The sequence below is a fragment of the Gopherus evgoodei genome, chromosome 10, assembly GCF_007399415.2.
Source record: "Gopherus evgoodei ecotype Sinaloan lineage chromosome 10, rGopEvg1_v1.p, whole genome shotgun sequence".
Lineage (NCBI taxonomy): Eukaryota > Metazoa > Chordata > Testudines > Testudinidae > Gopherus > Gopherus evgoodei.
Genome location: NC_044331.1, coordinates 29,816,180 through 29,829,357, shown reverse-complemented (window position 1 = coordinate 29,829,357; position 13,178 = coordinate 29,816,180). Strand labels below are relative to the sequence as shown.

The window sequence follows — 13,178 nt, the reverse complement described above, 5'->3', positions numbered from 1 at the left end:
CAGAAATATGAGAACAGTTTTCAAGCATGTACAACAAATAAAGTAGCATCTTTTAGCAGTTTCTTACAATCTATACGGATCACTAACTGCTACCGATGGCACATTTCTACACTGAGAAATTTAACATACAATATAGTGCTAGAAACTGCTACCCGTGGGCATCTGCTGCAGCGGGTAACAGTTTAATACATTAGCAGCTTCTAGCAATCGATAAGGATCGGAAAGTGCTACCGGCAGCACACGCCGAGGAGGAGCAATATCCGTCACTCCTCCTGCCCCACCCGCGCGGGCCGGGTCTACGCGCTCTGCGCCTGCCGGGAAGGGGACGGCGAGGCCCCGGATGGAGCCAAGATGGTGGCACTGGTGGTGTCTGGGCTGTGGGCCTTGAAGCGGCTCTGTAGCGTCGTGCTCTTCGTCTCGCAGCTCTACGTGCTCTCGGGCCGCGGTGAGTGCGGGCGCCACCCGCCGCCTCAGGGCCAAGGAGGGGCCGCGGCACTGCTCGGCCTGGCAAGGCGGCTCCCCGCTGCCCTCCGTACACGCTCCCGCCGGCTTTGCCCTCCCTGGTCGTAGGCCGGTAGGAGCGGCCCTTAAGTCCGCGTCCCGTGCGCCCGTCCCGCTGCCCTGGTGTCCGCATGCAGCCGCCCGTGCTGGGCGAGCTCGGGCTGACGGTGCCCGTAGGACTTGGCCTAGCCTAGCCTGAGCCCAGAGCCCTGCCTGCTCTGGGAGAACGTGGCCTCGGCTTATGGAGCCGCTTGCCATAAGCCAGTGGCCCTTTTTCTCCGTGCTGCTGCGCTGTGTGGTGGTGATCTGGCTGCCTCTGTTGGGGAGGGGCTGCATTGTGGTGGTGCAGTTAACTACTAGCATAAACAACAAATGTCAAAGTGATATAAAAAAATCATTTAGTACAGTGTATAATTCATCTCTGGAACTCATTGCCACAGGAATCTTGCTGTGGCCAAGAGTTAAGGACTCAAGAAAGAATTAGACTTTTATGGGACTAAAGAGAATTTTCAACAAATGTTAGGTAGATTAAAATGACTTTTAGATCGTGCTGCTTAGATGGATTCCTTGTCTTGAAAAGTGTTATCATGTTGTTTATAAGATATTCTGGGTTTCTCAACACAGGCCACATGTTTATTTTCCCATCCTGGTGTGCACCCCATATACCCTGTGTGATCATGCATTATGGGTATAATTTGTGGGGTTTTTTTCCAAATAGTTATGAACATGAGTAGTCCCACCACTACTTACATGAGCAGAGTTGAATATTTAGTAAGTGTTTGTTTGCAGAATTGGGGCCATAGTCTCCAGCCAGTTCGGTGGTGCAGTTTTCCTGCTAAACTGGCCAGTGTATTACTTGATGTTTAATTATTTTTATTCTGTAATAGACAGTATACTGTAATATTTGCATTCCAAATAGTGTAGCTTCCTACTAGGTCACAAGAATTTAAAAGTGAAACTGATTAAAATTGACTTTTATTGTCTTAAGTGGAGTAAAGTGCAAAATCCTAATGAACAAAGTAGGGAAATCTGTGGAGCTTTTTAAATATTAATTTTATTCCAAAGATGACTCTTAATGTCAGGAGGCAGCTTGATATTTTGTATTAGAGTGCTGGGATTTAACAGTGATTGAAGACCAGTTAAATTCTAGAATTATTGTATCCTCTCAACGGTAATTGAAGTGCATTGAATCTGTTAATTTTTCTTATAGCAGGATCCTTGATGACAACAGAGCACTCAAAACAACAGTTTGTGTCTACAAAAGGTGTAACATCTCCAAGTACAAATACTCCATATACTAGAGCAACAGGTACAAGTGTCTGTTCTTCTATAAAAGGTCCTAAGAAAACAATAGATTTATAGATTCCAAGGCCTGAAGGGACTCTTGTGATAATGTAGTCTGACCTATATCACACAGGCCAGAGAATTTCCCAAAATAATGCATGCAGCACATCTCTTAGAAAAACATAGTCTTGAATTTTGATTAAAAATAGTTAGTGTTAGAGAATCCACCACAATCTTTGGTAAACTGTTCCAATGATAGCCATACAAGCCTTTTCCCTAGTAGTCCTGAATTTAATAATACAATTTTTGAATTCTAGTATTAGAAAACTAACTGTACAGAGTATATCATTATTAAAAGGTACACTGCACCCTTTGGGTACATCTGCATTGCAATTAGATATCCACAGCTGGCCATCACCAGCTGGCTTGGGCTAAAGAGGTTTTTTTTAATTGTTGTATAGAAGCTGGGGCTCAGGGTCCAGCCCAAACTGTGGGACCCTCCACCTCATGGGGTCCTAGAAGCCCAAGCCCAGTGTCTACACTACAGTTAAACAGCCCCTTAGCCTGATGGCCCCGAGCCTGAGTCAGATGGCACAGGCAAGACATAGGTTTTTAATTGCAGGGTAGATGTACCCTGAGGCACCATGAATTATTTTCCAAAAGACTATAACTGCTAGTTAGGGCTGTGTAAATGAAAAACCCATCCATGCAAATCCCACATGATAATTTAGGGGAACCTACATTCACAGACTTGACACCTGCATGTCATATTAGCCATTCAGTGACACTCCATGCTTCCACACAGGTTGGATATAAAACAATGATTTTTTTTTTAAACCAAAACCCTAAAATATTGGAAAATTTTATTTGTATCTGATTTTTTTGTTTACGTAGATTTTTTTTCTTTTTAAAAAATAAACCTATTTAAAATTACATTTCAAATTGACAGTCTGCTGTAATCTGTTAACTAGTTTTATTAAATAAAAACATGTTTGCTGCTTAAGTTTTAAAAAAAAGTAACGTCCACTGAACTGGTGGAAGTCACTTTTGAAGTGCTAAGCCAGCTTTTGACAGCAGTAGCCTTTTGTGCAGGCACAGAGAATATTTTCTTCATTTGAGTTCATACAGCTAGTTCAGTTCAATGACTTGCTTAATCAAAGTTGAGAAACTGATTGGGAATTGAAAAAGCAGGAAATTCTGTTTTCCTTAGATTCTAGGAATAAAAGCAAGGTGTTAGAGGATGAGCTCTACTAGTTCTAAAATATTGATGGAAATGTTGACTAAGGACAATCAGTACAATTCACTATTTACAAATAATACTTCCTTTGTGTAATAAATCAGCTTTAAATGCAAAATATGCTTTGATACATTTTTTCTTATGCAAATTAAAAGCAGTCTTATATAATAGAAAACAATTTTAAAATGATGTTTGTGTGCATTTTTAATTTAATTCCAATTTCTATCCAAATGCAGATTGGCACAAAGCATGAGTAAAAATTAATCTAGTAAATTAGAAATGTGTCATTCATAATGTTTACAAGTAAAAAAGTAAATTTAAGAATCTGAAAACATTAAGCTATAACATTTCTTAAATGTGTATAGACATAGTGTATCGTCCTGATTATTTCAAATTTGTCTTTGGTATAGTGTAAAGGCTATATTAAGATGCAAATCAACATGTTTTAATGGTTAGCTACCAATGAGACTCAACCTTCATTTAAAAAGAATAGGAGTACTTGTGGCACCTTAGAGACTAACAGATTTATTGTAGCATAAGCTTTGTGTCCATTTTGTGTCTGATTTGTGTCCATTTATTCTTTTACGTAGAGACTGTCCAGTTTGGGCAGTGTACATGTCAGAGGGGCATTGCTGGCACATGATGGCATATATTACATTGGTAGATGTGCAGGTGAATGAGCCTCTGATAGTGTGGCTGATAGTATTCAGGGGATACCATCATAGGACCTAATCACATCACTCTCACAGATCCTGGGAGACAGGCCAGTCCTTGCTTACACACAGCCCCCAAACCTGAAGCAAATACTCACCAGCAACCACACAACAAAAACACTAACCCAGGAACCTATCCTTGCAACAAAGCCCATTGCCAACTCTGCCCACATATCTATTTAGGGGATAGTGTCATAGGACTTAATCACATCAGCCATACTATCAGAGGCTTATTCACCTGCACATCTACCAATGTGATATATGCCATCATGTGCCAGCAATGCCCCTCTGCCATGTACAGTGGCCAAACCGGACAGTCTCTACATGAAAGAATAAATGGACATAAATCAGACGTCAAGAATTATAACATTCAAAAACCAGTTGGAGAACACTTCAGCCTCCCTGGCCACTTGATTACGGACCTAAAAGTCGCAATATTACAACAAAAAAACTTCAAAGCAGACTCCAATGAGAGACTGCTGAATTGGAATTAATTTGCAAATTGGACACCATTAAATCAGGTTTGAATAAAGACTGGGAGTGGATGGGCCATTACACAAAGTAAAACTATTTCCCCATGCTTATCTTTCCTCCCACCCACAGTTCCTTATATGTCCTTGTCAAGTGCTGGAAATGAGCCATTTTCATTAGCACTGCAAACAGTTATTTTTCTCTCCTGCTGACAACAGCTCACTTTAACTGATCACTCTCCTTATAATGTGTATGATAACATCCATTGTTTCATGTTCCCTGTGTGTATATATATATCTTCCTTCTGTATTTTCCACTACATGCATCCTATGAAGTGAGGTGCAGCCCATGAAAGCTTATGCTACAATAAATTTGTTAGTCTGTAAGGTGCCACAAGTATTCCTGTTCTTTTTGCGGATACAGACTAACACAACTACTATTCTGAAACCTTCATTTAGGAAAACAGCTAAAGGATGCGTGCAAAACAAGATTAACATGGATTTAAATCTTGAATAAAATCAGGTATTTTAATTGCTTCACTGTGCCTCCATAAGAATCTGCTTCTACCTCACACTCAATTCAAAAATAGGTAATTCATTGTTATGCAAAACTTCAGCTCTAGTCTCCACAGTATTTACATACTTTCTATTCACAAATGTGCATGGGTAAGTGTGTGATAAGTTAGGTGTTTTGTGGAGAAAGTATGAGCTTAGAATTAAGTTTTCTGGATGTGAGTTGGAAATGGGTTCCTTGGGGATGGGCGGAATAGGCTAGTGAGTGGCTAATGTGATGTGTGGATGTTGGCATTTATGAAATAAATAAGATACACCACTCCTTGAATGCTACATGCAGTTTTAGTTGCCCCATCTGAAAAAAAGGTATATTACAGTTACAACTGGAAGAGGTGCAGAGAAGGGTAACAAAAATGATTAAGGGTATGGAATATATAAGATTTTTAAGACTGTGGCTTCTAAGATGAACAAGGAGATGACTGAGTGGGAGATGACAAAGGTCTATAAAATCATGCATGGTATGGAGAAAGTGAAAAAAGAAGTGTTATTTACCCCTTCACATAACACAAGAACTAGGGCTGCCCAGTGAAATTAATAGGTAGCCATGTTTAAAACAAATATAAGAAAGTATTTCGCACAATGTACAGTCATCCTGTGGCATTCATTGCCATGGTATGTTGTGAAGGCCAATAGCTGGATTAAAAAAAAACAATTAGATACATTCATGGAGAATAGGTCCATGAATGGCTGTTTCCCATTCACTATGTTTAGCTAAACCTCTGACTGCCAGAACCTGGCTCTGGATGACAGGATGGATCACTTGATAATTGCCCTGTTCTGTTGATTCCCTCTGAAGCCTCTGGCACTGGCTGCTGTTGGAAGACAGGAAACTGGGTTAGATGTACCACTGGTCTGACTCAGCATAGCCATTCTTATATTTACACATTCTTAAGATCCCCTTAACACAAATAACTTTTGTTAGCACCTAAAGACCCCAACTGAAATCAGCCCCATTGCACAAATGTAATAAGAGAGTTCTGCCTCAGAAGGCTTACAGTCTAAACAGAGAAGAACAGATAAAGGGTAGGAGACAAGACATATGCAGACATGGTTAGAGTGACTTGGCCAGGGTCACACAGCAGGTCCATAGTAGAGCCACATATAGAACCAAGGTCTCTTACTGATCATTTTTCTGCTTTTATGGGTTTGCATGGGTAGTGCCCTTGGGAAGGCTTGGATGAACAATAAACTTGATGGACAGGAGAGCACAGTGGCAGGTCCCAGCCAGTGAATTATAAATTAAGTGTAAAATGTGCTACTGTTAATAACTGGCATTTATGACTCTAGTATAAGAAGCAGAAGTCGTGTTAAAAAGTTATGTCATTTTTACACTTGTAGCTTGAGTGTTTATGGAAGAGTAAAAGTGTCCAATCTGACTAGTAATTTAACAGTAATAAAAAGTTATTCATAGTTCAGTTCCCTTACTGATATGATGTCAGATAACCAGGCTCAATCAGTTTATTAAGCACAATACAGAAAGTTTAATATACTACCAATACGGGGAACAATCTTAGTGTTTACGTCTTTCATCTGTTCCAAAATATTAGCTCAATTCTGCTTCTGTTTATATTCTTCTTGTTTACAACAGATCGAAGATTCTACAAGTTCTAGTGCATTACCAAAGACTGTACACCCTTCCTCTATTTAGTACTGTATATATTTTATAGACGGCAAAGACATCTCTACCAGCCATACCTAGCACACTGTTCATATTTGGTGAGACTCAACAGAATATCCATCTTATTCTGACAGATGATACACATGCGAAGGAAAGAGCGGTTACAGCAGGTTAACACCAAATAAATTTCCACAAGAAATCTATTATCAATACAAAGCATTCTGAGAGTACATTTTATAGTTATACAACTTAGCATGACTATACAGCATTCTGAAAATATGATATTGGCTAATAGAACTCTGTAAATATGTTTGAGATCTTAATGTTTAAACACTTTGAGGTCTTTGGATAGATATCTTGGTTCATGATTTTCATCATGGCAAAAAGTTAAGGTAACAATACAGAACCGTGTGTCACTCCACTAAGACTAGTGGTGGTTAATGTATTAAATCTCAAAAAGGGCTGAGATGTCAGAACTTTACAGACAGCACAGAATTATTTAGGTTAGTCAAAACCAGAGAAGACCATGAAGAATATTAAATAAAGCTAAGTGAATGAAGAACACACTGGATGATGAAATTGTTTTGTGAACACTGGAGGGAAAATTTTAAACTACCCAGACACATTCTAATTACTTATTCTAAATTATCTCTGTTAACTGGAGATGGGGGAGAAAGACCTGGATGTCATTTTGAACAGCTCACTGCTCATCAGCAGTCATAAAAGCAAACAGTGTTAGAATGCCTAAGGAACAGGATGGAGGATAATATGGAAAATTCCCATTGTATAAATCAGTAACGTAACCTGTAATACTGTATTCAGTTCTGGTCACCCCATCTCAAAAAGGATAAGTAGAAACTACAGGGACATGTATTTTCTGTTTCTCATGATACAAGCCCTTTGCTATTTAATATTTTTATTAATGTGAAATAAAACATAAAATCACTACTGATAAAGTTTTCAAATGACACAGATTGGGTGAGTGGTAAATAATGAAGAAGATAGATCACTGATATAGAGCAATCTGGATCACTTGGTAAGCTGTCAACTGTAAAATCGTTCATCTAGGAACCAAGAATGTAGGCCAGACTTACGTGATGGAGGACTTTATTCTGGGAAGCAGTGACTCTGAAAAGGACTTGAGGGTCCTGGTGGATAATCAGCTGAACATAAGTTCCCAGGGCAGTGCTGTGGCCAAAATTGTTTTTTATGATCCTTGGATGCATAAACAAGAATCTCAAACAGGAGTAGGGTTATTGCTATCTCTGTATTGAGATTAATATGACAGCTACTGGAATAGTGTGTCTTGTTCTGGTGTCCACAATTTAAGAAGGTTGTTGATAAATTGGAGAGGGTTCAGAGAAGAGCCAGGAGAACAATTAAAGGAGTGGAGAACATGTCTTACAGTTCAAAGAGTTCAATCTATTTAGCTTAACAAAAAAGGTTAAGGGGTGACTTGATTACAGTCTGTAAGTGCTTATGTGGGGGGCAAATATTTGCTAATGGGCTCTTCAGTCTAGAAGACAAAGGTATAATAAGATCTAATGGCTAGAAGTTGAAACTAGACACATTCAGACTTTAAATAAGGTGTGTATATATATATTTTTTTAACAATGAGGTCAATTAATAATTGAAACCAACTTACCAAGGTTTATGGTGGCTTCTCTATCACTGGCAATTTTTAAATCAAGATTACATGTTTTTCTAAAAGAGATGCTTTTAGAAACAGGAATTAATTCAAGAACGTTCTATGGACTGTGTTATGCAAGATGTCAGAGCAGAGGATCACGGTGATCCCTTCTGGTCTTGGGCACTGTTCATCTAAAACAAAAGGACATTCAGTTAAATCGAGTGGTGCCAAATTCATAACTTTACAGAAAGTGGATTCTTTTTATGTAGTGCATAATTAGATAGGATTTTATTGTACAAGATATTACTGAGGCTTAAAGCATAGCCTGGTTGAAAAAAAAAAAAAGGATTCTATGTTTATATGGATAATAAGCATCCAAAGTTAGATCTGTAAAATATTTAAATGGCTTTGGAAGGAATATACACCTTCAAGCTTCAGGTTATAAACTGACCTTTGATGATCTTAGGATAAGAAGAAGTTTCCCCTGGGACAGATTATCCCATAGTGGGCAGGGGTCAGATTTGGCTCTGTGGTGTGAGCTGGGAGGTATGGGGAAGGAGAGTGTTGGGATGTGTCAGTGCTTTGCCCACTGCTGAAAACACCCACCTATTAATTTTGGTGCTCCCCACAACACAGATCACTTCATTCTGCCCTTCCTCCAATTGATTTAGACTCTCCTACTGGTTCTTCACACACAACAGATCAGCCCACGGAGGGAGGGGGAAGACTGGCATCAGGATCTTAATCCATTTCCCAGGTTTGCAGGTGACAGATACGAGGGAGAGGAATCTTCACTCCCTGCAGGAGGTCACAGGAGTTGATGGTCTCCAATCTGTGCTTGTGTGCTCCAGCCCTGTGCTTTCAGGAGGGAGTTGTGGCTGATAGACCAGGTGTCTCAGAAGGTGGAGCTGATGGCATGGTGGGACAAGATAGCAATGGACTTACAAATGCTGGTATATGGTGTATGGCCAATGCTGGCTGCTGCTGAGCTCTGCTGCAGAGTTCTTCCTTCTGAAGCATCTGATACTGGTTGCTGTTAGAGGTGGGATGCCTTAATATATGAGATACTGGTTTATGTTAGCTGTAAGTGGAGAGTACTTTATTATGAAATTATTTGAAGTAACAAACAGTAGAAGTGTGTGCCTATACTGTAGTGTAGGTAATGCTGAAGCTCTTATTTTTAACATATCCTTTCACCCTTCAGAGACTACGGAGATTCCATCTTACCTGAGTAAGTGTCCCAGCAATGGGCTGTGCAGCAAATTGCCTCCAGACTGCATGACATGTAAAACAAACTTCTCCTGCGTATATGGGAAGCCAGCCACTTTTGATTGCAAGATTAAGCCACAAATTCATTGTGTTGTAAGTAATTAACTTATTTCTTTGTAGTTGGAATTTGTCACTTGTTAAAGGTACAGTGTAGTTTAAATTATGTCCTAAAACTCATAAATATGTTACAAAACAAATTTCTAGGCATAAATATAGTTACATAGCAAATATAATTATTTCTTTAACACTTCTCTAGTATTCATTACCCAACTATCTAAGTGCTGAATATAATGTATCATCTTGTTGTTCTGTCTTTGCACATCAGTGAAATCTGTGAGGATTATTTATTTATATCCTGTGAAACATTCTTGATATAATATTTAAGATTATTTACATTGATAATACTCTTCTTTATAGGATCAGAGAAACAATGAAGTGGAGAACTTCACAATCAACATGACTTGCCAGTTTTGCTGGCAGCTTGAACCTACTGATTACGTGTGTACCAGTTCTACAAGTTGCATGACAGTCTCTTGTCCAAGACAACGATATAATGCCAATTGTACAGTGCATGATCATATTCATTGTCTAGGTAAGTTGGTCTACGAATGAATGGTTTAGAGAGGATTCTTTAGTGAAGAATTCTTGAACATATGTTTGTTCAGTGTAATGGATAAATGTGCATATAACTTATTTCAATGTCTAGTTTGTTTTTGTTTAGTTTCACTTTCTGGTCTGACACTTAATATTTTAAAATTATGATATGATGCTTAGAACCATTGTTTCAACAGTACAACAGTAGTCTTACATTAGGGTTATTGGGAGTGTTTTCTCTCCTGTGTTCACTTTCTTCAATGGAATTATTTAATGCAGTGTCAACAGAATTTGCATTGAGGTGTTATTTATGGCACAGATTAAAAACATCCTGTCAATTAACATTTGAAATCACAAGAAATTTAATATAGGGTCTAAATCAATAGACTTGGCTCTTGATTTTTCTTAATTTGGTGGTGCTTTGGTGGAAACCCATCTATGAAAGTATAGGAAATGGAGACAGTGTTCAGGCTTTCATACTGTGGTCTCATCAGAAAAGACAGGTTGAGTTACTGATGCTATTTAAATGCAGAACAGATATTTGTTAAGAGTAATTTGGCATATTTGCACTTCAGATTTCAGTTCCTGAGTCAATCTTTGGCCTTTGTTCATGGCATCAGGATTTGAATGTATTTAATTTCTCTTCTCAGGTAATCGTGTCTTTCCTAAGATGCTTTACTGCAACTGGACTGGAGGCTATAAATGGTCTACAGCCTTGGCACTAAGGTAGACTCAAAGTATTGCAGAACTTCAAGTGCAAATTACATATGAATGCCTTTCATTAAATGGAAAAAGAATCAGGAGTACTTGTGGCACCTTAGAGACTAACAAATTTATTGGAGCATAAGCTTTTGTGGGCGTTGGATGCGTGCAGTGGAAAATACAGTAGGAAGATATATGCATGCACAGAATGGAAAAAATGGGTGTTGCCATACCAACTGGAACGAGAGTAATTAATTAAGGTGAGCTATTAGGTGAGTTATCAGCAGGAGGAAAAAAAACTTTTGTAGTGATAATCAGGATGGCCCATTTCCAACAGTTGACAAGAGGGTGTGAGTAACAGTAGGGGAAAAAATTTAGCACGGGGAAACAGTTTTTACTTTGTATAATGACCCATCCACTCCCAGTCTTTATTCAAGCCTAATTTAATGGTATCTAGTTTGCAAATGAATTCTAATTCTGCAGTTTCTCGTTGGAGTCTGTTTTTGAGGTTTTTTTGTTGGAGTATTGCGACTTTGAGATCTGTAATTGAGTGATCAAGAAGGTTGAAGTGTTCTCTGACAGGTTTTTGAATGTTATAATTCTTGACGTCTGATTTGTGTCCATTTATTCTTTTGCGTAGAGATTGTCCGGTTTGGCAAATGTACATGGCAGAAGGGCATTGCTGGCACATGATGGCATTTATCACATTGGTAGATGTGCAGGTGAACGAGCCTCTGGTAGTGTGGCTGATATGATTAGATCCTATGATGGTGTATGAGAAACTGCAGAATTGGAATTAATTTGCAAACTAGACACCATTAAATTAGGCTTGAATGAAGACTGGGAGTGGATGGGTCATTATACAAAGTAAAAACTGTTTCCCCATGCTAATTTCTTTCCCCCTACTGTTACTCACACCTTCTTGTCAACTGCTGGAAATGGGCCATCCTGACTATCATTACTGTTAGAGAACTTATTTCTTCACTCTTATCCTTTCCTGGTTCTTTTTGCACGAACAGAGAGCAACAATACCCGAAGTCCAAAGGTGCAAACAATTCGATGTTTATTGGGGTGAACTTTCAGCAAACTTAAATTTAAGTTCCTTTTCCTTATTTTTCGAATCCCAACTTACTTCCTGTTTTGCCCCTAATTTATATAGTAATATTTTCAGCTATACCTTAACCAATCATTCTACTAAAATTTACCTAACCAATCCTAATGTATTGTAACATGATTAGCTAACCAATTATATCCCACCACCTTAATTCGTTTACACCTAGCAAAATTAATTATACAGCAGACAGAAACAATTACAGAACCAGACAGAGACCGTGCAAATAAACATACAAAACAATACAGAAGTAAGGATTTCACAACTACATCTATACAGACTTAAGGGTTCTCCAGCTGTATCTATTGATAAGTGAGTTCTTGCCAGACAGGATGCGCTCAAACTAAGTTTCCTTTTACATCTTTTAGGCTCTTCCCTTTCTCTGGAGGTGACAGATCGAATCACCTTCCTAACAGTCCCAGATTGCCTTATTTTAATATGACTAGTTTGGAATGTGAGGACGTGACCATACATTTCCCAGTTTATGGCTGCTAAAGAACCAGGCCTCAAACTGTCACAGTAAGAGAAGGCCACTACACAGACAGTGATTTTTGATTCTTTCTTTTATACCTCTATAACTAGCTAAGTAATAAAAATACACCTAAAGTGTATTTGCAGACAGGCCTGAATATCTATATACTAACCATTACAAAAGTTTTTTTTTTCTCCTGCTGAAAATAGCTCACCTTAATTAATTACTCTTGTTGCAGTTGGTATGGCAATACCCATTTTTTCATGTTCTCTATGTATATCTATCTTCCTACTGTATTTTCCACTGCATGCATCCGATGAAGTGGGTTTTAGCCTGTGAAAACTTATGCTCCAAATAAATTTGTGGTCTATTCAAAAGCATCCGGCGATCTGGATTTGGCCCATGGTTCACTTAGCCTCTACACACATCGGTAGCCAATATCTGTGAATACAGCACTTCCTTTTCTCACACAGTTTAATGAGCAATGAAACAGCTAACAATGTTGAGATGTAAATTATCATTGAGCAACTGAGATGAATGAGGCAGTTGACTCTTTTAGAGATGTTCCAGACTTGGGTAGATGTTATTACACTGGTTACAGCTGGCTCATGATAGGTATCAACTCTTTTAAAAAGAGAATTGAGATGACCATTAGGAAGAGGTGCCAGTATGCTATACTGTTAAACCAGGCTGTAACTTTCGATTCTTCACACACTAAACACCAAAGCATTGTACTCACTGTGGTGGTTTGGATGTTGTCACAGGACCTCAATACGTTTGTACAACTTGACTGTGAAACAAGAATTATTTCCTTTAAAAAAAAAAAAAAAAAAAAAGTTAATTCAAAATTCCCCTAAAAGGTGAATTATATAAGGGCTGATATGAGAGCCTGTACTACTTGATTTATCATAAGTTATGTGAACAAAAAAAGTAACAGACGTTTTGTTAGAAAACTGATCTGACATGGGCCATGTCTACATCTAAAATTTTGCAGCGCTGGTTGT

At 38.6% G+C, this 13,178-nt stretch overlaps 1 protein-coding gene across 3 annotated transcripts in view; it reads left to right on the top strand.

Moving 5' to 3' along the window:
• Positions 1-255: 255 nt before the first annotated feature.
• The window catches only part of TM2D3 (TM2 domain containing 3), a 15,747-nt gene continuing 2,824 nt past the window's right edge, over positions 256-13,178 (top strand). The window contains exons 1-5 of one of the 3 annotated variants that reach the window (XM_030577132.1): positions 256-445; positions 1,712-1,810; positions 9,231-9,388; positions 9,713-9,887; positions 10,540-10,615. In XM_030577132.1, coding sequence (XP_030432992.1) covers positions 352-445; positions 1,712-1,810; positions 9,231-9,388; positions 9,713-9,887; positions 10,540-10,615 — 602 coding nt within the window. In that variant the 5' untranslated portion in view covers positions 256-351. The remainder of the gene's footprint in view (positions 446-1,711; positions 1,811-9,230; positions 9,389-9,712; positions 9,888-10,539; positions 10,616-13,178) is intronic. The other 2 variants (XM_030577131.1, XM_030577130.1) reach the window with 2 other exon arrangements.